Raw genomic sequence first — 23,480 nt, forward strand, 5'->3', positions numbered from 1 at the left:
CATGGTTTGCATTATTTATTAATTTGTTTTTGTAACATTTTCATGTTGCTAAGTGTGTGGATCAAATAGAAAAATCATCAAAACCGAAGCAAGAATTCAAAACAATCAACAAAAAATATGCATATAAATTAATTCAACGAAGTGATGTTTTGAAGGCTGCAATCGCAAGGCACACGGACGTTGCAAAAATATCAGCGCAGTCACCAGAAAATATCAGAGGATGGTTTTCAGAATTGTTAAGCACTGTTACGGAATACAATATCACAGCTGCGGATATATTCAATTTTGATGAATCGTCTATCTCATGTGGGGAATCATCGAACAAACTGGTTGTTTGCCTAAAAAGCCAAACTCCTCCACAAGTTCCCGTCGTTCCGAAAGTCCCGAATGCAACTATATGCCTTTGTATCTGCGCTGACGGATCCTCATTACCGCGATTTCTTCTATGGCCAAAGAAAACACTCCCGAAAGAGTTTCGCACACTTTCTTCATTTGATATCAGATATATTTTTTCATCTTCCGGGTGGATCACTAAGGATATTTTCAAGTTCATTATGATTTATTACTGGATTCCATTAATCGTGGAGAAAGTGAAACCTACAAGTTCTCATCGTGCACTTTTATTAATGGATAATCATTCAACTCACAATGACGAAACTGTAATTGAAGCAGCTGAAAAAAATTTCATCATTCTGAAAAAATTCCCACCTAATATGACACATTTGCTTCAGCCGTGTGACTCATGTGTTTTTTCTCGACTAAAATCCACTTTGAGTAACAAATTTGTTATTCCTTCTCCATTTTCTCTCCCTTCTTATCGAGCCCAACTTGCAGAAATTCTCCCCGAAGCCATGGCTGCAGCTTGTGTTCCATCAACAGTGAAGGCAGCATTCATTAAGACAGGAGTCTGGCCTGTTGCTGCAGCTCCCGTTCTCTCTCGCATATCTGGAGCACCTATTGGAGCCTCTCCATTGAAAGAAGACCTTCATTCTTCGTCTCAAGATTGGCGTGAAGAACTTTTTGGAAGCTATTCTCCACCAAAAAGGCAAAGTGTTTCAGCTTCATCAATACAATCAGATATTTATTCCGCAGAAAAAGCAGACTCAACAAAATCAACTTCATCGACGATACCGATCTGTTCTTCTCCGTCTGATGATCACAAATTAAATTCAACAACAATTATAGAAGATTTGGACAGCTTCGAATTAAAAAAACAACTTGAAGATGCAGAAAAGCATCTTGCATTTCTTCGATCCAAATATAAAGAAATAGAAAAAGCGAAAACTTCTTCGACTCCTTCAACATCAAAAACCAAGCATACTCGTGAAGAATTCAACATTCTTTTGTCAAGCTCTTCTGCAGATGAAGATAAAAGAGAAATAAAACATAAAAAGAAAAAGAAAATGATAATTTACAAAATAATCAACGATGATACAAGTGGAGAAAGCTTCATTGATGATAGAAGAAAACCGGAAAAGGAGAAGCCAATTCAAAGAGCAGTTTCACCATCTTTCAGCAGAAAAGAAATTGAATGTCGCGAAAAGTATTATTCTTCGTTGTCATCGTAGTTTGTTTGTTTGTTTTTTCACATTGAAAGGTTTGCATCTGCTGAAAGTGATTATTGATAAAGAAGAACGAGTGAGTACCCCATTTGGTTATTTTTGTTTTTTGTATTACCGCAAACTGATTAAGTTGAAGAATTTTTAAAAAAAACTTCGAAACCTTTTTATCTCAAACACCAAACAATGAAGCTTTTCAATAATGTGATGTACTTGTCCTATTTTTTTCAAAGCTCAACGATTGAAAATGAATAGTGTTCATATGACAAAATGTGAACTTTTAATTCAATTTGTGGGTGCGGGTTTAGCACCAGGGGGCAGGTAAAGCACTCATGGTATTATGAAGTGGTTTTTTTTAAATCCAAACAAATCAATGTCGAAGCACAATAGAAGCAAAAAAAGAAAATATAGAAAGAAAAAATAAGAGGAAGACAAAACAAAACAAAAGATAAGATAAGAGAAGTTAAGAAAGGAAAAGAGTACGTAAATGTTTTTCATATATCCCAATTGTTTCGATTTCCTTATTCTTTTTCTTTCACTTCTGCTTCTTCTCCAACTTTTGATGAATTTGTTTTTTCAAAATGATGTTTTTAAAATGACAATATTTTGTATTACTGTTTTATTTTCATATTTTTCATGAAATGGAGAAAAAAAAATACAGAATATCAGGTGAATGGAAATGCTTTTGAAATGAAAAAATGAAGTTGTCAAAATTCTCAAAAACAAAGAGAAATTATTCTCTTTATGAAAATAAAAAAAATTGAAATGGATTGGCAAAACTGTTGAACAGGATGAATAAAAAACACATACCATTCAAAACAACAGAGTGAATGGGATTCTCTCAAATGGGAGAAAAAAGTCGGAAAGAATCGTTTTGTCAAATAATTATTGCTCGATTTCTAAAAGTTATAAAAGTCGACAAAAGTCCTTTCAACAATTCGGGGAGTTATGCAAACAAGTGGGAATAAGAAGAAAATGGATTGAAATGAATATTCTTTGAAGAACATCAAAAATACAAAAAAGAAAAACAAAAAGGCCAAGCAAAAAGTAAAAAGTGAAGCAAATATCAATAAAATCGTTGAAATGATGCAAAGATGCTGCTCAGATATTTGTGTGCAGGTTGGCACAAATGAAAACACAATCAATCTTCAGCACCTTAAAATAAACATATGAAATGAAAACAATCATTCTTTCATCCAAAGCGGTGGCTCAGTCTCAACGGAATATTTCCAGAGATCTGACATTGTCATTCCACTCTTGTCTTTGAGTGAATTGTAATGTCTCATCCACTCCGGAGGCTGTGTATTGATATTTTTTATCCAATGCATTGCCATTGTCCTTCCATCCCTGTCAGAAAGAGCAATTCTATGCCTCATCCATACTGGTGGTTCTGTCTTCACATATTTAATCCATCCCATTGCCATCGTTTCCCCGTCTTTATCTTCAAGAGCGTTTCTGTGCCTCATCCATTCTGGCGGGTCTGTTTTAATCCAGAAAATCCAATTCATTGCCATTGTCCTTCCACTCTTATCAGAAAGTGCTGCATCATGTCTCATCCATTCAGGTGGCTCTTTTCTGACATGAACGATCCACTTCATGGCCATTGTCCATCCATCCATGTCTGCAAGCAACTTGTCATGTCTCATCCATTCTGGGGGTTCTGTTTTCACATATACGATCCATATCATAGACATTGTCCGTCCGAATTTATCTGCAATCGTATTGTCATGTCTCATCCACTCAGGAGGTTCTGTTTTTTTCTCCATAATCCACTTCATCGATAATGTCCTTCCATCATTGCTGCCTTGCGCGTTATCCATTGTCATCCACTTCGGAGGCTCTGTCTTGACTTCCCTTATCCACCACATCGCCATTATCCTTCCATCCCTGTCAGAAAGCGCAATTCTATGCCTCATCCATTCTGGTGGCTCTGTTTTCACATATTCGATCCACAGCATGGCCATTGTTCGTCCAAACTTATCGGCAAGTGTGTTGTTGTGTCTCATCCAATGTGGTGGCTCTGTTTTGACACTTTTGATCCACAGGATCGCCACTGTTCGTCCAATCTTATCAGCAAGCGTGTTGTTGTGTCTCATCCATTCTGGTGGATCTGATTTAGCACATTCAATCCACCACATGGCCATCGTCCTTCCGTTCTTGTCGCAAAGTGCAGCATCGTGCCTCATCCATTTTGGTGGGTCTGTTTTAACAAACCAAATCCACAGCATGGTCATTGTGCATCCGTTCTTATCAGAAAGTGTAATGTCGTGTCTCATCCATTCTGGTGGTTCTGTCTGAACATATTTGATCCACTTCATCGCCATTGTATTTCTCAGGACATCGATTCGTTCTATGTCATGTCTCATCCATTCTGGAGGTTCTGTTTTGATCTCTTGAATCCAAAGCATGGACATTGTCCATCCGTCTTTATCAGCAAGTGTAATATCGTGTCTCATCCATTCTGGGGGTTCTGTTTGAACAAACTGAATCCAGAACATAGCCATTGTCTCTCCACCGCTATCGCGAAGTGTGATGTCGTGCCTCATCCACATTGGTGGCTCTGTCTTCACATTTTTGATCCACAACATTGCCATTGTTCGTCCAAACTTATCGGCAAGTGTGTTGTCGTGTCTCATCCAATTTGGTGGTTGTGTCTTTTTCTTAATAATCCATCTCATTCCCGCTGTTTGTCCATTTTTGTCTTTCAATGTATCATCACATTTCATCCATTCTGGCAATTTAGGTTTCACATAAAATTTCCAATAATCTGCCATTGCCCGTCCTTTCTTGTCTTTCAATGAATTGCAATGTCTCATCCATTCTGGTGGCTCCTTTTCAATAGATTCGATCCAGAACATGGCCATTGTCCTTCCTTTCTTATCGGCAAGTGTAATGTTGTGTCTCATCCAATGTGGTGGTTCCGTCTTCACATGATTAATTCATATCATCGCCATTGTTTCTCTGTTCTTATTAGTAAGTTTTATATCATGTCTCATCCATTCTGGAGGTTCTGTCTTCACAAACTGAATCCACAGCATGGCCATTGTCCATCCGTTATTATCAACAAGTGTAGCATCATGTCTCATCCAGACTGGTGGCTCTGTCTTGATTTCCTTTATCCAATGCATGACCATTGTATTTCCTTCCTTGTCTGCAACTTCGTTGTTATGTCTCATCCACTCTGGTGGGTCTGTCTTAGCATTTGCAACCCATATCATGGCCATTGTTACTCCGTTATTGTTGCGAAGTGTGATGTCATGCCTCATCCATTTCGGTGGATCTGTCTGAACATATCCAATCCACAGCATGGCCATTGTCCATCCATCTGAATCTTTAAGTGTTGCATCGTGTCTCATCCATTCTGGTGGCTCTGTTCGAACAAATTCAATCCACAGCATTGCCATCGTCATTCCATTATCATCATGAAGCGTTGTTTCATGTCTCATTTCCAATGGAGGTTCCATTTTCTTTTCAATAATCCATCGCATTGCTTCTGTTCTTCCATCCTTGTCCCTTTTCAATGGATCACTTTTCAATTTTTGCATATCTGTTGTATATCTTATTTTACCGCTCAACGCTTCGGTTTTGCTGCTCGTCCTGCAATATAAGCAGAAAAAATGTCAATCGTTAAAAAGTATTATTTGAAATAAATATTATATACTTGATCATATTTTTTTTTTTAAATACTGTTTGTCATCTTTAAATAAATAAGAAAATGAGCATAAAGTGATTGCACGATTTTTGACAGTGTGGCATTTTGTTATTCAAACATTTTTTCAAAACAATTTTAACTTTTTAATATTAATTATTCAAATTTTTATTTCTTTTGACGTTCGTTAAACAAGTTGTAAGTGAATGAAAATGAAAAGCCAAGTTGTGAAAAGTAATAAACCTGTGAATTAATGTTGAGTCTTATTCTTTTTCTGCTCTTTTGCTTTTGCACCAAAACTCTCAGAAACAAAAGTTGAATTTTAACCAACTCATTTCTTTTTTCTTTTTTATTTTTAAATTCACATTTCAAATCGCTTCAGGGATGCATTCATTTGGATCAGCCACAGCAACAGTTGAGTGAGTGAGTGTCTGAGGGTGTGGCAGAAGAGAAGGGAAAGATGAATGCCATTCACTCCGATGGAGAACATGCACATTCTGAAGAGAGGCTGAAATGCTGCCTTTGGAAAGGAAATGGCTGAATGAAAAGACAAAAACGATAGGGCAAAAAAGAGAAAAGAGAGAAAAGAGAGAAAAGAGAGAAAAGAGAGAAAAGGGAGAAAAAGAAAAAAATGGATGTTTGAATGGAAAATGGGAATGTTCAGAGCAGATGGACAGGAAAAGAATCTGACACTCAACATCATTCAGAATGAGAAGTGAGAGAAGAAAAATTAATTGTGAAAATGAGAAAGGAGAAGGAAAAGGAAAAGGAGAAAAAGGAGGAGGAGGATAAGAAGAAGAAGAAGATGATGATGATGGTGATGATGATGATGAATAGAATAATTTTCTTCATCTTCTTCCTTTTCTTCTTCTTCTTCTTTGAATGCATTTTTTTTTAGACCTTTCAATTTTGGCGCCTCAGTTGCTGATAATGTATAATGTGACCACAACAAAAAGGAGAAAATGTTTCACAAATTTTTTATAAACAGGTGAAATAGGAGGTGGAGATAAAAAAGAAAAGAAAAATAAAATAAAAAATAGAGAGAAATTGAGAGAAAAAGTTGAGGAGTGCCCAATCAGCGGTTGAGGAGCAACAAGAAGTTTCGACGTCGCACACAATAGCCTCCTCCTTTGAGCGAGGCAATGCGGAGCACACAGGAATTGGAGCAGATGAAGTTGGTCCAGGAAGAGAAATAGTTATTTTGGATGTTGGGAGTGCTGAAGGAGAACAATAAGCAATTGAGGCATCCACGCTCACACTCACTTCCTGCCATTGGTGGAGATTTTATCTAACTGTGCACCAGAGATGCTCGTATCTTTGATATCAGTTGTTGCGCTCGTATAATGGAACAGAAAAGCATTCCATTTACACACACAGACACACACACACTTTCTCTCTCTTGTGTCTCTAACGCTTTTTGTGAATCTGGTTCCTCTGGCTCCTCTGGCTCCTCTGATTCTTTTTGCTCCTTTGATGCATCGGCAGCTTCATTCTTGCCAGAGAGGTTTCCCAATGAAGCCTTGTGGTGGCTGCAAAGTGAACCCAATTGTCAAAGATGCCTCAAGTTCCACTGAAGAGCGATGAAGGAATACGGATGAGCTGGCAAGAGATGAGGAAGACACATTCAGATCAATAGAACAGTCTGTAAGATTGACTGCAGTTGTGCAGCTGTTTCGCTCTTATATGTTGTGGCAAAGCTGATTGAACGAGATGGATGTGAAGGAAGAGAATGTTGTTCTGAAGCTTTCTGACAGATTTGTTTTAGAAAAATGAAGAAGAACATCGCTTTCGCTAATAATTGCGAGAACTGTTGTAAAAAGATGCCTTGCATGGCGCCTGAAGCCATCGTTGAACACGAACGTTGTTGTAGCTGCCTTGAGAGCGAAGAGGTTGATGTGGAAGAGAAAGAGGCAGGAATTGGGGAGAGCTCAAAGCAGCGTGTAGCTAAGATGGATATGCTTGTCTGATGGAGAAAAGATCCAAGTGGAAGCAATGAGTGATCTATCGAGAAGGCAGAAGAGTGAAGAGTGGACTGATTCGAAGGAGGAGTGGAAGGAGAAGGGGCAGAAAGTGAGGATGCAGGTGTTGAGAAACACAACAACAGAGAGCTGAAGAAGGAGAAGCGAATAGAAACAAGACTTTTCGAGACAGACCAGATTCGAGTGTTGGTGAGGCAACTCAAGCGGTTGATGTGAAGGACTGCTGCAGAGAGGGAAGCACAGGAGTCAAGAGGAGGAACCTGTGAACTGGCTAACTAATATCTGTTGGGCGAGGAAGAAGGTGATGAAGGGAAGAAGATCGACATGAGGTTGGAGCTCAGCAGGGACGGTAGATGCCGGAGCAGTAAATAGTGGCTTTTGTGGTTAGAGAAGGCCTTGTGAAGTTGGGGAAAAGGAGGAATATACTGACTTGATAGAAGATGCAAGAGCACCGGAGAAAGACTTCGTTCAAGGCGAAGAAGAGGTTGAGGATGCAGAAACAGATGGAAGAAGCGTTTGCAGGCGGATTGCAGTCGAGGCACGCTATTGCAGCCCCCCCTCAGACCTGCTCTTCGCTAACACAGCCTGTGAATACAGATGACTCGGCCAAGCAGTTTACTGAGCATCTCCTCTTCACATACACATACAAAAACAGAGCCATTTTTCTGTGTGTGAAAGATGTTGGTGATGTTTGCGGATTCCAGAATGATGACTGTTTTGGTGTCTGGGGCAGGCAGCCCCGAATCAGCGGAGTTAACCAGAACAAACGGGCAGATGGCAACACGAGATGCAGGCCCAACAAGCAAAGAGAAAGTGAACGGAGGGATACGAGTTCCACTGAAGGGGATGCAAAAACGATGTGGAAAAAAGGAAATGATAAGGATACGTGGACGATGGTTCAGCTCTTGAGATACATGCGCCCTTCTGTTTTATTAACCATTGCATGAGCAACGAGCATAAACTGAGTATGTGTGGAATACGAACAACAAGACAAAAGCAGCGAAGTCAAAAGGGTAGATGCCTAAATCAATGATAAATGATGAGGAGGAGAAAAAGAAAACCAGAGGAGAAGCAATGCTTTGAAGATTCGAAAGGAGAATCGTGTTTATTGGTGTGGAGAACGTTATTTTGGAATAAAAGGTGTAACTTCATGAAATATTCAGTTTTTTATTTAACATTTTCAATCACATTTTTTTTATTTTGCTTGATCAACAAATCAATTATATCACAAATTTTTTTTATTTTTCTGTCCGATAATATATAAACAAATAAAATAGTTGTTTGTGCAACAAACAGTTAACAATGATTTCGAATTGTTGTTTCTTTATTTATTTTCTTGTTTTATTTTGATATTTTTGTCCAACAGATATTATTATTTTTATTCATCCTTTTTTTCAACAAATGTTGTTTTTGAATAAGAATATTATAAACATAAATATTTAATTATTATGTGACAGATACCAATAAATGAACAAAATGAAAAAAACCGGAATCTAAAATGAAAATCATGCAAAAGAATTTTTGTATTATTATTTGCTTTGTATTTTTTTGCAATAATAATTTTTATTGAATAAAAATAAACAAAAATTCTTTCCCAATCACATGGAATTCTTCAAAAACCGTTTTTCAACAAAAGAATCGGAATTAATGCTTTGTTGAATGAATTATGCAAAGAATACAGGACAATATCGGTTTCTCAATGACTGCAAAAGGAAAAATTCTGATAATTTTTCTCGAAATAAATATTATCAATGAAAACTCTTTAAAAATACGAGAGTTTCATTTTCGTGTTGATTGAATGAAACAACAACAAAAAAATAGGAAATATTCGGAGATACAAAATATCATACAGTTTGTGCATAAAATACCGGACATCGCTAAAAATACCGGACAAGTCGAGATCTCAATAGCCGCAAGAGGAATAATTCTGACAATTTTCCTCAAAATACACCTCATCAATACTAACTCATTTGAAAAACAAGACTTCACTTCAGCTTCATTTGTGCTCAGAAAAAATATATTTCGAAATCTCGGAGAAACTCAAAATCCTATTTCTCTGGTTTTTTTTTAAAAATAAATTTCTTCTGTGCATAAATGAAGCTATTTTGAAAGTTTTGTATTTCAAATGAGTTTGTATTGATGAGATGTGTTTTGAAGAAAATAGTCAGAATTATCCCTCTTGCGGTTATTGTGAAATCGATCTTGTCCGGTATTTTATGCACAAATTGTATTTCTATAATATATTCAAAATTGTTATTCATAATATTCAATTGGTTTGAATGGAAAAGTTTTGAATGTTAAATGAGTTAAAAAAGACGAGTTGGGTGATTTTTTTTGATATCATAAAAAATTACGAAGTTTGATCATAAATTTTTTTCATAAATGGTGGGGTTGAATCGATAAAATATTTGTAAAATTGAGCGAAAATATAGTTTAATATATTGTTGTTGTTATTTAAAAGTTGTTTTTTAATCAACACAAGTTGTTTTCATAACAAATATCTAGATATAAAAATAATTTCCGAAAAAAATATCGAAATTTCAATAAACATTGCAAAACATAAGTTATCTTGCTTGAAAAGCAAGATAATAATTGTTTCAATGCTCAATAAATCAATTTTTTAAATGAAGAATGTCAAATAATGTTATAGAAAAGAAATTTCAAAATTGACGTTGAAGATCCAAAAAAATATGTTGAAAAAAAACAATTATCGAAAACACAAAAACAAAAATATGAAAGTTATGCAAGATATTTCACAGGTGACCAACAGTTTGCAGTATCCTTCGATTTAATAACAAATAATTCAAAAAAGAACTTTAAAAGATTTATTCGTTAAAAGAAGTGACAGATGAAAATAAAAAAAACATTGTTTTAAAAAATAAAACAATCCAATTTGTGAATTTTCATTGTTCGCACAAAAAATGCTTCCATCAAACAAAATTCTTCACATGCTTTTTTTCATCTCTCTCTCTCTCTCTCTGTCTTTCATCCTCTTCCAAGTCTTTTTTATTCTTCTGGATGTCTTCCTCAGATGCTCTGCTGTTGTCACCTTTCTCAACTCCTGCATCCTCATCAGCTTCCACTTCTCCTTCCACTCCTCCTTCGCATCTGCTCACTTTTCCTTCTTCTCCTTCCTCGACGGATCCCTCGCTGTGAACTCCTCCCTCTTTTCCGAAGCCGACAAGCCTGTTAACCTCAACTCCACACTCCTTTGTGCTTCCCGAGGAACCCTTCGCCTCTCCAACAAATCTGTCCATTCCCTCCACCTCACCTGCTTTGATCTTCGCGCACTTCCCGCTAACTCCCTTTCTTTCTCCCAAGCATCAACACATCTGCTATCCGTTTTTCCAGCCTGTGTTCCTGTTTGACGATGGCTCCAGCTGCTCCCTCGAGCATCTCATTGCAACAGATCTTGCCGTTGTTGCGGGCAGCGTTGTTCTTCTCAATCCTCTGGCTAATCCCCCTTCTTCTTCTCCTTGAAAATCAAATCAGCCAAAAAGCTTCTTCAGTATGATGACTCCGTCTTCACCTCTGCCTTGTTAGGCAAGATTTAATGTTGTGTTCACGTCTTCATCATTCAACTCACCAACAATAGCAGCGCTATGCAGAATAACCACTCCATGCTCAGCAACCTCATCTGCTCAGATGCAGCCGTACTCAACATTTCATTGCTTTGGAAAGTAAAATGAACGTTCCCTGGTTTCAATAAGTGGATTTTCAACAACGAAGGAGTTCTCCTGAGCACCAACTCTCAGTGCCCTTCCTCGCTCTTCGTATCTGTGCTTTAGGGCTGTCATGAATGAGTGGTTACATATAGGATGATTCAGATATTCAACGAACTGCTTCAAACTTTGTTGTCACTTTCTGTTTTGGTTCATCATCGTTATCTCTTCAAACTTTTCATCTTTTCCATATTTTCTTTTTTTCTTTAAAAATCTCTTCAATTTATTTTCCATCCAATTTCCATTCATCGTATTCTGTCTGAAAATGTTCTTATTTCTCTAAATATTCACTCTCTTCGTCATCTTATCAATCTTCTTCTCATTTTCAACGTGTTTCTTTTTTTGGATAATGCCCTTTTATATTCTCAAAAAATATCTTATTCTGATGCCAAAAATGAAGAAATCCAATCAAATGAAGTGAGCGATGATGGTTAAAGAGTGTGAAATGATGTTTTTGGTTATTATGAAGAAGTTTGAAATGAACAGGAAGAAGAAGCCCAAAAATCAGAAAAAGTCGGTGGAGAAGAAAAATAATAAAAAATGTCGAAGAAGAAGAGGAAGAAGAGGAAGAAGAGGAAGAAGAGGAAGAAGAGGAAGAAGAGGAAGAAGAGGAAGAGAACGAAGAAGAAAAAGAAGGATTATGAGATATCGCAGAAGGCAGAAGCGGAGAAGACGAATTAATAAGTATTGAGTTCATCGTATTTCTCACGGATTCGGAGAATTTCATGTCTTTGTTTAAGAGTTTTTGGGATTGGATGAGAGGAATATAGGAAAGGTGAGAAGTGAAACAGAAAGAAAAGAGGAAGAGGAAGAGGAAGAAGAAGATTGCCGCATTGACATAAGCAGAGCAGGGACGAAAGTTGCAGGTAAAGATGAAAGAGCATCCTTTTTTAAATGAGGAAGTCTACAAAGAAAAAAGACTCCGCATCGCAGAATTCTTAGGAATTTCTTCAGATGGCTGGTAGAAAAAAAGAAGAAAAAGATCAAATTGAGAAGAAAATGAAGGAAATGTTTGTTGACGATGCTGAAGTGGAAGAGAATGAGTCGAAGGAAAAGGAATATTAATTGAAGATGGAGAATAATTTGATGTGAATGACGGAGAAGAGGGAGAAGGAAAAGGAGATTGCGAAAGTTAAAAGAGATGTTACTGAGAGGATGTGATGCTTGTCTGCAGCTTATGTGGAAGCGTAGTTGAGAATTGGTCTATCTTTATCTGACAGGGATGTTCTACTCCTCCTCCTCTTCCTGTTCCTGATGCATTTATCGCATTGCCAACTGAAGTTGTATTAGCTCCATCAGCAGCAGCGTTTGAAGATCCATTCATATCCTGTGCGTTTGTTGCAACATTCGATACCAATGAAGTAGACTGAGGCTCAGATGTTTGCTGAACGGAAGCAAAAGCGGAGGGTGTGGATTGTTGTGTGAATGAAGCACCAACAGCCTTCAACAGCTGAATGAGAGAGGCAGAAATGGACATCGAAGGAGAAGAAGAAGGTTTCTGGTTATGGTGTGTCTCGAGAATGGCTGATATTTCGTGGAACAAGGTCTTCTTCACCATCAACTTGCGAAGAGCGGTTGCAACAGCGTTGAGTGCAGTGGTCGTGGCCAGTGTACGAAGCAGCAGGTGATTGGACTAAGCGGCAGAAGGGCCGAGGTGTTGCATGGAGAACGAGATGATGGAAGGTGTTGTGCTGGAGGATGACATGGACTGAGAATCAGAAAAAGAAGTGACGCATGAGGTGAATAGAGAAGGGATGGAGAACACGAAGATGAAGTGAAAGATACTGAAAGCATTTTTGAAAGAAGAGTGTGGACGATGGAAGTGAGCGGGTGCGAAAAAGGGAGAGGGGGACACGTAGACAAGAGGCACCCATGAAAACTTTAGAGAAGAAGGCAAAATCGAATGCTGCTCTTCTTCATGTTACTGTTCAACGCGCAGCGGAGAAACCTTGTGTGTGTTGAATCTGTCAGTTCGAACAGAGTTTCTCCGATGAATGAGACGCATGCTGTTCTTTGAGGAGGAACAAAAATTGCATTTTCTGAGGCAGACAGCAGAAGTTGTTGGTCTTCGAAAAAGACATACGAAGCAAACAAAAGCAGGTCTCATTATATTCGTATTGACTGCAAATGTTTCATTGTCAATTATGTTCAAAGAGAATCTATTATCATTCTTTCTATTGATCTAATTCTACACATCAGACACAGTTCCAAATGTTTTTCTCTCTTCACAGAACAGCTCAACTGTGTCTCTTGCCTCGTCCCCTCCTTCCACAGCTGCCCTTCCTTCTCCTCTCCACCCATTCATCTCCTTTCTCATGTCCTCCACCAGATGTGTATCTCTTACTGCATCTTCTCCTCCCAAACTGAACAGCCTCGTTCCATATAGCAGGGTCAGAAACTTGTTCGCATCATTCGCCAATTTTCCCCTCATCGCACAGCCGTGCGAAGAAAAAATGGTTGTGGACTTTGGAAGCTGCGGTGACTTGAGTTGGTTGAAAAGATGAAACAGAGCCTCTCCAAGAAAATGAAGTAAAGCAGCGACTTCTTTTTTCTAAATCTGCTGCATCGACCGCACAAACTGCTTCTTCAGCTCTATCATCTTTCTGCCTTTTCTCCCAAACACAGAAGCATTCCCAAAGTCATCTGCTCCTCATCCTCCTCCTTCTTGCATTGACATTTGCATAGCCTGTCTGGATAGACAAACTCGCTAATAAACAAGCCGTGGCAAACCCGTTCGCTGAAGTTGTTCTGAGGCATGTCTGCGTTGATCAGCAGAGTTCTGCTCTGATGGCAGATAAGACAAGATGTCTTCGTGACACAGAAACAGCAGCCAAACTGTAATTGCTGTGTCTTCTGCGCGGGCTCTGCAGCGCTTCTCTGCCTCATTCTGATCCAATTGCATTCTCATCTTCTTCTTTCGCATTGTTTTCCTTTGTGGACTTGGCTGAAGTGAAGGAAAACTGCAGATAAGTCGGATTGAGCTCTCCGCAGACGATGGTCAGAGTGTGTGAGAAATTGACATGCGACTTCTTATGATTGCTCTTTTGGGATGTCGATGAAAGCGTCTTTCGCTGCTTGGGAGTGAAACTCATAGCAGGGAATGTGTTTGAGTCTTCTTTTCTTTCTGCTGCCTTGTCTGTTTTAATAGGCATTTGACGTGTCAACAGATCGTGTTATATCGAAACAATCGTCATCACCGCTAACGTAACTATCATCGCTATCTTCACGGTCTTTGTCTTCGCTGTCTTCTTTTGCTTCTTCACTGTCTGTTGCACCTGCTCCGTTCACTCACTCTTTCCTCTCTTCATTTCGAATCAAATAGTTCATGTTCTTCCCTTTCCCTTTCTACCACATCTTTCTTTTTTGCTTCTTTGCCTTGCTTTTCTCTTCCTGAACGAGATTTGCATAAAGTCCAATATCGGTTGGATTGATTGTTGGAATGATCCTTCCATGTATCTGCTTCAGTGTGTTCTTCATCAATTTCGTAAGTGAATCTCTTTTCTCCCTGTCCTTCATCTCAGTTGTTATAAATGTTGCTTCGATTGAGCTGTTTTCTCTTGTTTTTTGCTGAGTTGAATGTGGTAGAGGTGCCATATTCAAAAACAAATCTGATCTTTTTCGGTGTCTGCCGATTTGCTCGTGTGCTTGTCATGGATATCTTTGCACTGAGAATCCTGTTTAACTCCACGTCTTCTTCTTCTTCTTCCTCCTCCTTATCATCCACTTCCTCTTCATATTCATTCCCATCAGTGTTTCATTCACTTCTTCCACTTGTCTCACTCGTGTCAGACTCAGAAGAGTCAAATGTAATGCTGCCATCTTCCATATGTAGCAGCTCCAGCTCTCTCGAAAGCAGCTCACTCAGCACATCATACGAACTCATCGTCGTACTTGTCTTTGATTGAAATGCTCTTCCTTTCGCTTTTTCTTCCCTTTCACTCTCGCTTATCCTCTCCGCTTTTCACCTTTTTGCCTGCCACACTCCAATTCATCTGATGGAAACTCATCAAACACAGAAATAATTCTTTCCTTATCTTTCTCCTTTCTCATTTCTCCTCATCTTTTATTTCTCTTTGTTCCCAAGCTTCCTCTAACTCTTCAATGTTACAACAGTTGACTCTAAACTCCTCGCATTCTGAACAGTCACATTTGCACTTGCTCCTCCTTCGCTCTTCTTCCTCTGCTGACTCAACCTCATTGCAGTCATCATTCGCTTCCTCTTCATCTTCAGTGTCCTTCTGCGTGGGATACACAGCGGAACTTGTTTCATCACCACACGTAATAGCTTCTTCCTGTTCCTGCTAGAATAATTATTATTATTAATGTTATTTCCGCTTCCTCCCATCTTGTTTGTCAGCCCCAGCACTTCTGATTTAAATTCTGGTGGAGCTATCCTTGATTCTGCATGTTCTTTTTATTACAGATCGTCCGCTTGAAGGCAGCAAGCGCTTTTTGCCTCCACTTCTTTTGAGTGTTCTGCCAAGTGTGGTTGTAGGCACACTCAACAATAAAACAGAAGATAAAGGAAATGAAGAATTCTTTGTATGAATTCCTGAAATCGGGAAAGAGGAAGCTGGAAAACCAGCATTTGACGAAGCAGAAGAAGACGAAAATAAAAGACCCGAAAATAAAATTTAAAAATAAAAATAAAAAAATACCTTGAAGGACAAACATAGAATAATTTGCTTTCACTCCATTGGAAACTGGAAACAGCAAAATCCTATTCAGGATTCAGTTGGATAATAGTGAAAGAATTTCGAAGAGGAAAAGAGAAAAAGCATTCGAAATTTAATTATAGAATTTTTCATAAGTTGCAAAAAATAAGCAAAAATTGAGAATCAAACACATAATTTCAAACCTTTTTCTTCGTAGAAATCCCATTACAAATTTCATTTTTTTTGTTGATCAGGAATTTGCAGAAATGCTCATTTGATATATCAAGATAATTCCTATATAATGTTGAAGTGTTTCATTAGGTTTATAACGATTTCTGCAAATTCCAAAGAAATGAAAATTTTTTATGTTCATAGAGATCATTTTTAAGTTAAAAGTTTTTTGTTGATCTGTTAGAAAAAATTCATGAAGAATTTTTTTTGAGTGTGTTTGTTTTCTATATATGGCATTGCAATATGGAAGAAATAAAAATGATTTCAAGGAGAAAATGCTTGTATATTCGAATTTGAGTTTTTTTCGAATGGATAAAATATCAGTGAAATGAAAAAAATTTGCGTTAAAAAAATAACGATCATTCATTAACCAAAATGATATAAAAAAACAAAAAATCCTTCATGATGTTAATCATTAAAAAAATTGAAAACAGTCAGAAATTTTCTAATCAGATTCATCAACTTTCAATTAAACAAAGTTTTATTACATAATCATAAAACATTCACCAAATATCGACAAAATGTCAACAATTTTGAACAATAAAAGATATAAGAAAAAACTGTACTATAACAACAAATTCGTGGTATCAAAGACAATTCCAAACAAAAAAGAAAACTCATACAAAAAGTTCAAAAACTCACATGTCTATTTTCCCTCTGTTTTCCATCCACTCTACACTTTCTGATATTTCTCTCACTTTGACTCAAAAAGATCAAATCCAACAAAGAAAAAAGACAGACACAATGATTAAACATCACTTCACACTCTCAACAACTCTCCCTTCCAAAAACCTCACCCAAAGATCAATGAATTCCCTCACAACTCTTTCTATTAATGAATCTCGAAATATACAAATATAATAGGGACAATAACCAATTTAATAATAGGGACATTATAGGGACAAAAAGCACAAGAAAACAATCGGATTCTAACTGTTGTGTACCTGGGAGGCTGTTCGTCGTATCCAGGTCCGGATATTGCAGCCCGAATGCTGCAATATCTCATACGAACAGTCATGTCCAGCACCCTTCCGATAGAGTGCCAGCTAAGCATACACAATAACTAGTTTCTTAATGTGGGACACAATTAATACAAATTTGAGATTCATTTAATAAAGAAGAGTCAAGAAGAAGATCATATCTCCTTGAAAGAAAATCTTGAGAAGATTGAGAAAGAAGAGAAGAGTTAAATGATGTGATATCAGAGTGAAATGACTTCCTTGTTCGTTGAACTTTTTCTTTCATTGTCGAAGATTCGAGGGCAACCAGAGAGCGTTGAGGAAGATATCCAACAGCTGAAGCAGAGACAAATGAGCCTTTGCACTCAAAATACAAGTAGTCCTTCATGTGAGGGACTGACAGCGATGGCCATGAGATTTGTTGAGATGGTACATATTCTTCAAAGTACCTCTCTTGCTCAAAGTTATTGACAGATGTTGAAGATGGCGAAGAGTTTGATGACGTTGTTGAGAAAATGTTTGATTGTGAAGTTGAAAAAGCTGATGTCGAAACATTCATATTGTTTTCGAAGAAGTTGATCAAGTCATGAAGTGTGGTGATGTGTTTTGTCGAAAGATTGTTGTCGATTGCATTAACTAACGAACCAAATTCACTATCACAGATATTCTTTCCATGGTGCTCAGCGAAGAAGTTGAGTTGAGTATTTTTCTTTTTAAGAAGTTTTGATTGCTTGGAGAGGATGAAGTGAAGAAGGAAGATATTTCGGTTGTGTGGACCCGAATCGCAGAAGAACATAAAAGTGTGAGTGTCTGTGAAGAAGCGTCTTTTGATCATAGATTCCAGACACTCAATAACAAATCTGTGATCATTTGAAAGGAAGTCGGAGAAGAAGTTGAAAGTTTTTTTTATTTGTTGATTATTAATTTTTTGAAGTGAGATGATTGTGAATTGGGAGACTTGTTGATAGTTAAAGAACTCTTGTTGAAGTTGGTTCTTTCGGATTGGCAGTTTCCACTTCTCTTTGAGGTCAAAAACGAAGACTTCTTCTCTCTCTTTCAAATTATCAACAGTTGATTGATAATGTATATGTTGCATTTCTGCAACGAGACGATGTTGTCGAAGAAGTTTTGGAGTGTGGAACTCTGCTTCAGACAGTCCATTTTTGTTTTGGGATGACTTTTATTTGTTTTCCAAATAATCCAACTTTTCACACATTCCACAAAGGTCAGTTCGTCTTTTTGCTTTGGAGAAGTTGGTGGTGAGTTTGTAGATGTGGAGCAATGAAACTTTGATATTTGTTTCTTCGGAAAACTATTTCCATAATTTCGTCTTGGGCTTGAAGATTAATCTCTTTTCATTGGGAGAAAAGATGCCCGTTTTCTTTCGTTTTTCTTTCAGTGCTTCCAATCCATAACTTGTTGAAATTGACGAAGAAAGTGGAGGAATGGAAGTTGAACGATGAGGTGGAGTGATGAATGGAGACGATGTTGTTGTTGTTGTTGTTGTTGATGTGTTATTTAAAGTGTTGTTATTTGATGTTTCTGAAGAAGAGGAGGAACCACCAAATTGAAAAGAAGACAGTGTTGGCTTTGTTTTTTCTTTGATATAGAATGAAAGTGAAGGTGTGTAACCCTGGGAGAAAAGATCTTTCCATGATGAATTCCAATTATCTTTATCAAATTCCGAAACACTTTCATCATTGCAAATATTCCACAATACATCACTTCTTGTCTTCCTTTTCACAACTGCGATGTGATGTCCGTTTTGTTGATCCAAACGTTTGAATAGTATTTGTCCAGAAAGTTGATAAATGATCGTTTCCTGATTATCTTTTTGAAAAAGTTGAATGTTTTCTGTTGATAACCCTTTGCAGAAAGTGCGCTGGTTAACACGATCAGTTACAATCAGAAGCGTTATCGAAGATGCAGAACAAGCAGAATCAGTGCATTCATGACAGAGGGCCAGCACATCTGGAAATGCAGCCATTTCCTCCCATCTCGCAGAACAACATTTATCCTTGCGTGCATCACAATAAACACTATTCTTTCCATTTAAAACTTCAGTCGCAAAAAGAGATGATAGACAGTTGTGAGGAGAAGAAGAATTGATAACGATATTGTTTCACATTTCATCGAAACGGTTTGATATTTTTTTGCATTTTTGGCATTTGAGATGAGTGATTAAAACAGGATTGAAGGTGTCCTTATTTATCAACTCATCTTTAAGAAGAAGTTGGTGAAGGTTGTCAAATGCCTCATCCACGTTTTGCTGCTGTCTGCTTCCATATCCACAAAAGTCTTCCCATTTGTTGATAAGAGATGGAACCCACGAACGCACTGTCGTTCCATCTTTAGCCAATTGTTGACAAACCAGAACAACACTCAAAGATGCGTTCTTTATTGCTGTTTGTTTTTTGTAAAAAGATGGCTTTTGTGTGATGATAGAAGACATGCATTGAAGAAGAGATGCAAGATAGAATGTGTTTCCAAAATTGATTAATCCTTTTATTGATGTTGATGAAGAAGAATGTGATGATATAATTTTTGAAGAGGTTGATGAAGAAGGAGAAGAATTTGAATGAGGAAAATCTGTTTGATTGTTATTCATCGTGATCTATGCAGTATTATCATGATGTGAAATAACATTCTCATCGGATGGTGTGTTATGTTGAGAAGAATAAGTGTTGTTCTCTTTTGAAAATGATGAAAAAAGATTCTGAAATGCTTGTGGTGGAATTAGAGCCGGTGAAGTGGCATATTCATTTAATTGATCACTAACACACACATCATCGTTGAAAAAGGAAGTTGAAGATTCTTCAATAGAAAAAGAATTTATATTTTCTTTTTCTTTCTTTTTGAAAGATGTGGAGGATGAGGAGGATGAAAAAGAAGAGGAAGAAGAGGAAGAAGAGGAAGAAGAGGAAGAAGAGGGAAAAGAAGAAGAAGAAGCAGAAATAGATGAAAAAGGAGAAGAAGAGGGAAATGAGGAGGAGGAAGAAGAAGACGATGATATTAAAATTGGAGAAGAAGAAGAAGAAAGAGAAGAGGAGGAAGAAGAATCCAAAGAAGAAGAATTAAAAGAAGAAGAAGAAGAAGAATTTTGTGTGTGGCTGAAAGTGAAGTAATGATGAAGGAAATGAAAATGATGAGAATAAGAATAGAAAGTGAATTCTGACAGGAAAAGAGAGAGAGAAAGTGAGAAAGGGAAGGAAGAAGAGAAAGAGAGAAGGGGAAAGAAGAAAAAGAAGAAGAAGAGGAAGAAGAGGAGGAAGTGGATGACGATTGCTTTGTTTTGAAGAATTTGTGAATTGAAATGGGTGAAGGAGACGAATGACGTTTTTGATATGATTTATTTGTTTTTCTTTTTGTTGAACCCCTTTCTCTCCTAATTGGAGTACTGATTGGAGCATCAACAGCTTGAGATGGAGAAGAATTTGTTGAAGAAGAATTTTTTTCTGAAATGGAATTTGAATTTCCATTTTGTTGAGTTGGTGTTGAAGATGAAGAAGATTGTTTTTTATATGAAGAAGAATTTTCTGGGATAATTTCTTCACACAAGCTGCTTCATCAATAAATCTTGCGTAATCTGGCTCAGTTCGCTGCTTTTTCTTTGCTGACTGAAGCGAAGTGGAGGCTTCAGTTGAATGGGCTAACATCCAGTTGTTGCCCTTTTCCCAATCCTGTTCATTTAAGCCTAAAATAAACAGAGAAAATTATGCAAAAAAAATTAAAATTAAAACAAACCACTTTTGCAAGACGGAAGATGAGGTTTTTGAGGCGGAATGATTAATCCTTGGTTCTTTTTGAGTGTTTGCTTCGCGTTAATAAATTTGCCTTCTGTCACATCATATCCATAGTCGTGTAGATCGGACAATGATGTGTTTCGAGACAACGCCTGCAGCATTGTTGTCTGAGTGTGAAATGGAGCGTTGTTGCACACCACAGACAGGTCTTCCAGCAGCTTTATGTGATATTCTGTTTCAAAAATAATAATAATAAACAAATCAAAAAAATAAAAAATTACAGAGAGATTAAATAATATTTTTTACACAGTACAATATAATATAAAACAAAACCATTCAAAGACTTCAGTAAATCGTTAATAACAGAAGATGATTGCCTATAGTTGTAAAAGAGATATACGAGCAATGAATCAATATCTTCTCCACTCATTCGAGCATTTCATTCCAAATAACTTTGCATCGAGAATTAAGAGTTGATTGAGGTTTTGAAAAAGACATTTTTATTTTGAAAGTGTTTTTATAATGGTTTGATGATATTAGAGATTCATAAGCAGTTGTTTGATTTAATAATACTTATTTTTTTATTCTTTAATAATGTTAGGGTTTTGAATTGACCCCAAAAAAAATTGACAAATCGAATAATAAAAGATCTTCCAAAAATAAATAATTCATATTTATTACTATCCTTCGGAAAATTTCCGAAAGTTCAAAACTGACATGAATTTTATCTCCTTTTCCATATCATCAGAAAAAAATATAACATCAAACAACAAAATAATTATCATTTTGAAAAATGATAATAAATATTTAGTAACAAAAAATGAGCATCTCTATCACAATAAAAGTTTTATATAAAATAAATATTTTATTTGAGAATATAAAATGTCACAACAAATGAATAAATTGGAATTTTAAAACAATTTTATTTAAGAATAGTTATTAATTTTAACAAAAAGTTCATTTTTCAATTGCGAAAAATAATAAAGAACAAAAATATATTTCATCGATAGAAATTTAAAAATGAAAAATTTTTTTTCATAAAAATGTTTCAAAAATATTCTTTCTGAAAATCGTTCAATTTGATCTTTTCGATCAATAAAAGATTTAAATTACTTAGAAATTTACAGAAATCGTTTCAATGCTTATTAATCACTTCTTTATAACATTTGTACCATTCACAGTCAAAAAATTATCATTTCTGCAAATTGCAGATCAACAAAAAATTCGAAATTTGAAATGGGTTTATAGCATGAAATATAATATTTGATTATCTTAAAGAAAACTTCGCTTATTGAGGAAATCGGTTTATGCATAATTCAATTCTTAATTTAATTTTTCTTTTTCTGTTAGATTCAACAAAAAATACGCCCAATTCACTTCTCTTCCATTTGACACAAATAATGTTGTTCTCTCTTTTCGCCTCTTCTCGTAAGAAGCAACAGAAGAAAATATTTTCTCAATTTGTTCGAAAATAAACATATTTCGTCTGTTTTTTCATCTATTCCACTTCCTTCCTCCTCTCCCTCCCATGATGTTTACATACAATTATCTTCGATCATTTTGGCTGTGGCAAATCAGTACTGCCTGTGTTGATTCTGGGATAGACTATCTGTTTGGAAGGGAAAGGTTATTTGAAGGGGACGGTGGCTTATGTGCCTCATGTGAGTAAGTTAAGATGAATAAAAATGAAAATAAATGATTTATTATTATTATTTTAATAACTTTATCTCTTATAAACATTATATTTATCATTTCTTTTTCTGATTATATTTAAGTTTTTTATTCTCCTTCTAATATACATCACAAATCTGTTCGTTCATCATTTCAATCACAGATTCCCTTCATCTTCAAAGATACCATCAAATCCAACATCCTCTTCCACACTTCCTTCGACCCCGTCCGCTACACTCGTGTCATTCAAGCCTGCTGTCTGGAACAAAACTTGGCCATTCTTCCTGGCGGATACGAAGCAGAAGTGGGCAAAAGAGGATACAACCTGTTGGGTAGGTAGCGAATGAGGATAGCTCTGGCGAGGGCAGTCTATTCATCGGCTGAGATGTTTGTGTTTGATGACATTTTGGCAAGAGTTTAACGAGCAATGTTAAGTTGACGCTGTTTATCAAATGCATCAACCAGATGCTGAAGGGGAAGACTGTCTTGTTAGCGACACATCACACGAAATATCTGCCTCACTTTGACACGGCCATCGCGATGGAAGAGGACGGGAGGATCAGAAAGATAGGCGTGGCGGAGGAGTTTAAGGGGACTGTGAAGGAGATGGTGGTGATGGTGAAGGAAAAGAAGGAAGGAAGGAAAGGAGGAGGAGAAGAGGAAGAAGAGGAAGAAGTGAAAAGAAAGAGAAATATTGGGAGATAATTTCGAAAACAATTGTGAGAAGAAGATTAAAGATGCAAATGACATTCCTTCTCCATCATCATCATCTTCTTCTTCTTCTCCATTCAACTTGACTCACTCAAACACTTCACCGTCTCCACCCATTTCACCCATTTCACATTCACATTCACTATTATCTTCTTCTTCTTCTTCAATCATTCAAACTCCTATTTCTCTTTCTCCTTCTCCATCCTCTTCTTCCTCTTCCTCTTCCTCTTCCTCTTCCTCTTCCTCTTCCTCATCCTCTTCCTCATCCTCTTCCTCCTCTCCTTCTCCTTCTCCCACTGAACTGTGGTGTTTGAAGGAGTCCATCGACATTGAGGCTGATTCTGTATCTCTCTCCTCTGTTTTGTGGTATTTCAAGCATGCATCGTTTTTCCTGCTGTTCTTGGCGCTGCTGGCGATTGTGCTGAGCAACGTTGCTCAGAATGGGCAGTGCGCTGTTCTCAACATGTGGACTGTGAAAGATGCACAGATGGAGCAGATGAATAGGACACTCAATGGACTTGGAGGAGAAAAGAGATGGGAGGAGGAGAAGGAAAGAGAAGGGAATTTAAACGAAACATTGAATGAATCTTAATTGAATGAT

The 23,480-nt window shown here is 37.0% G+C and overlaps 10 protein-coding genes across 10 annotated transcripts; 4 read left to right on the top strand and 6 right to left on the bottom strand.

The window, feature by feature from the left end:
* Positions 1–554: 554 nt before the first annotated feature.
* Positions 555–1,568, top strand: MONOS_16111 (uncharacterized protein; the record flags this gene model as incomplete). The annotated part of the gene is made up of 1 exon (XM_067869024.1): positions 555–1,568. One exon carries the CDS (start codon positions 555–557, stop codon positions 1,566–1,568), a length of 1,014 nt encoding a protein of 337 aa, XP_067732877.1.
* Positions 1,569–2,743: 1,175 nt separating this feature from the next.
* Positions 2,744–4,423, bottom strand: MONOS_11696 (uncharacterized protein; the record flags this gene model as incomplete). Its single annotated transcript, XM_067864255.1, has 1 exon — positions 2,744–4,423. The coding sequence occupies one exon, from the start codon at positions 4,421–4,423 to the stop codon at positions 2,744–2,746; it is 1,680 nt and encodes a 559-aa protein (XP_067732878.1).
* Positions 4,424–4,498: 75 nt separating this feature from the next.
* MONOS_11697 (uncharacterized protein) lies at positions 4,499–5,228 on the bottom strand (the record flags this gene model as incomplete). Its single annotated transcript, XM_067864256.1, has 2 exons — positions 4,499–5,156; positions 5,221–5,228. 2 exons carry the CDS (start codon positions 5,226–5,228, stop codon positions 4,499–4,501), a joined length of 666 nt encoding a protein of 221 aa, XP_067732879.1.
* Positions 5,229–7,627: 2,399 nt separating this feature from the next.
* On the top strand, positions 7,628–8,134 carry MONOS_11698 (uncharacterized protein; the record flags this gene model as incomplete). The annotated part of the gene is made up of 1 exon (XM_067864257.1): positions 7,628–8,134. The coding sequence occupies one exon, from the start codon at positions 7,628–7,630 to the stop codon at positions 8,132–8,134; it is 507 nt and encodes a 168-aa protein (XP_067732880.1).
* A 1,983-nt stretch (positions 8,135–10,117) lies between these two features.
* On the bottom strand, positions 10,118–10,444 carry MONOS_11699 (uncharacterized protein; the record flags this gene model as incomplete). Its single annotated transcript, XM_067864258.1, has 1 exon — positions 10,118–10,444. The coding sequence occupies one exon, from the start codon at positions 10,442–10,444 to the stop codon at positions 10,118–10,120; it is 327 nt and encodes a 108-aa protein (XP_067732881.1).
* Positions 10,445–12,053: 1,609 nt separating this feature from the next.
* Positions 12,054–12,467, bottom strand: MONOS_11700 (uncharacterized protein; the record flags this gene model as incomplete). Its single annotated transcript, XM_067864261.1, has 1 exon — positions 12,054–12,467. One exon carries the CDS (start codon positions 12,465–12,467, stop codon positions 12,054–12,056), a length of 414 nt encoding a protein of 137 aa, XP_067732882.1.
* Positions 12,468–13,097: 630 nt separating this feature from the next.
* Positions 13,098–13,832, bottom strand: MONOS_11701 (uncharacterized protein; the record flags this gene model as incomplete). The annotated part of the gene is made up of 3 exons (XM_067864262.1): positions 13,098–13,391; positions 13,640–13,693; positions 13,746–13,832. 3 exons carry the CDS (start codon positions 13,830–13,832, stop codon positions 13,098–13,100), a joined length of 435 nt encoding a protein of 144 aa, XP_067732883.1.
* Positions 13,833–14,254: 422 nt separating this feature from the next.
* Positions 14,255–14,503, bottom strand: MONOS_11702 (uncharacterized protein; the record flags this gene model as incomplete). Its single annotated transcript, XM_067864263.1, has 1 exon — positions 14,255–14,503. One exon carries the CDS (start codon positions 14,501–14,503, stop codon positions 14,255–14,257), a length of 249 nt encoding a protein of 82 aa, XP_067732884.1.
* A 4,829-nt stretch (positions 14,504–19,332) lies between these two features.
* On the top strand, positions 19,333–19,879 carry MONOS_11703 (uncharacterized protein; the record flags this gene model as incomplete). The annotated part of the gene is made up of 2 exons (XM_067864264.1): positions 19,333–19,345; positions 19,617–19,879. The coding sequence occupies 2 exons, from the start codon at positions 19,333–19,335 to the stop codon at positions 19,877–19,879; spliced, it is 276 nt and encodes a 91-aa protein (XP_067732885.1).
* Positions 19,880–22,511: 2,632 nt separating this feature from the next.
* MONOS_17126 (uncharacterized protein) lies at positions 22,512–23,471 on the top strand (the record flags this gene model as incomplete). The annotated part of the gene is made up of 3 exons (XM_067870016.1): positions 22,512–22,583; positions 22,634–22,786; positions 23,196–23,471. The coding sequence occupies 3 exons, from the start codon at positions 22,512–22,514 to the stop codon at positions 23,469–23,471; spliced, it is 501 nt and encodes a 166-aa protein (XP_067732886.1).
* Positions 23,472–23,480: the final 9 nt, after the last annotated feature.

This window comes from Monocercomonoides exilis (assembly GCF_001643675.1).
Source record: "Monocercomonoides exilis strain PA203 chromosome Unknown scaffold8-1962414, whole genome shotgun sequence".
NCBI classification, from domain to species: Eukaryota; Preaxostyla; order Oxymonadida; family Polymastigidae; genus Monocercomonoides; species Monocercomonoides exilis.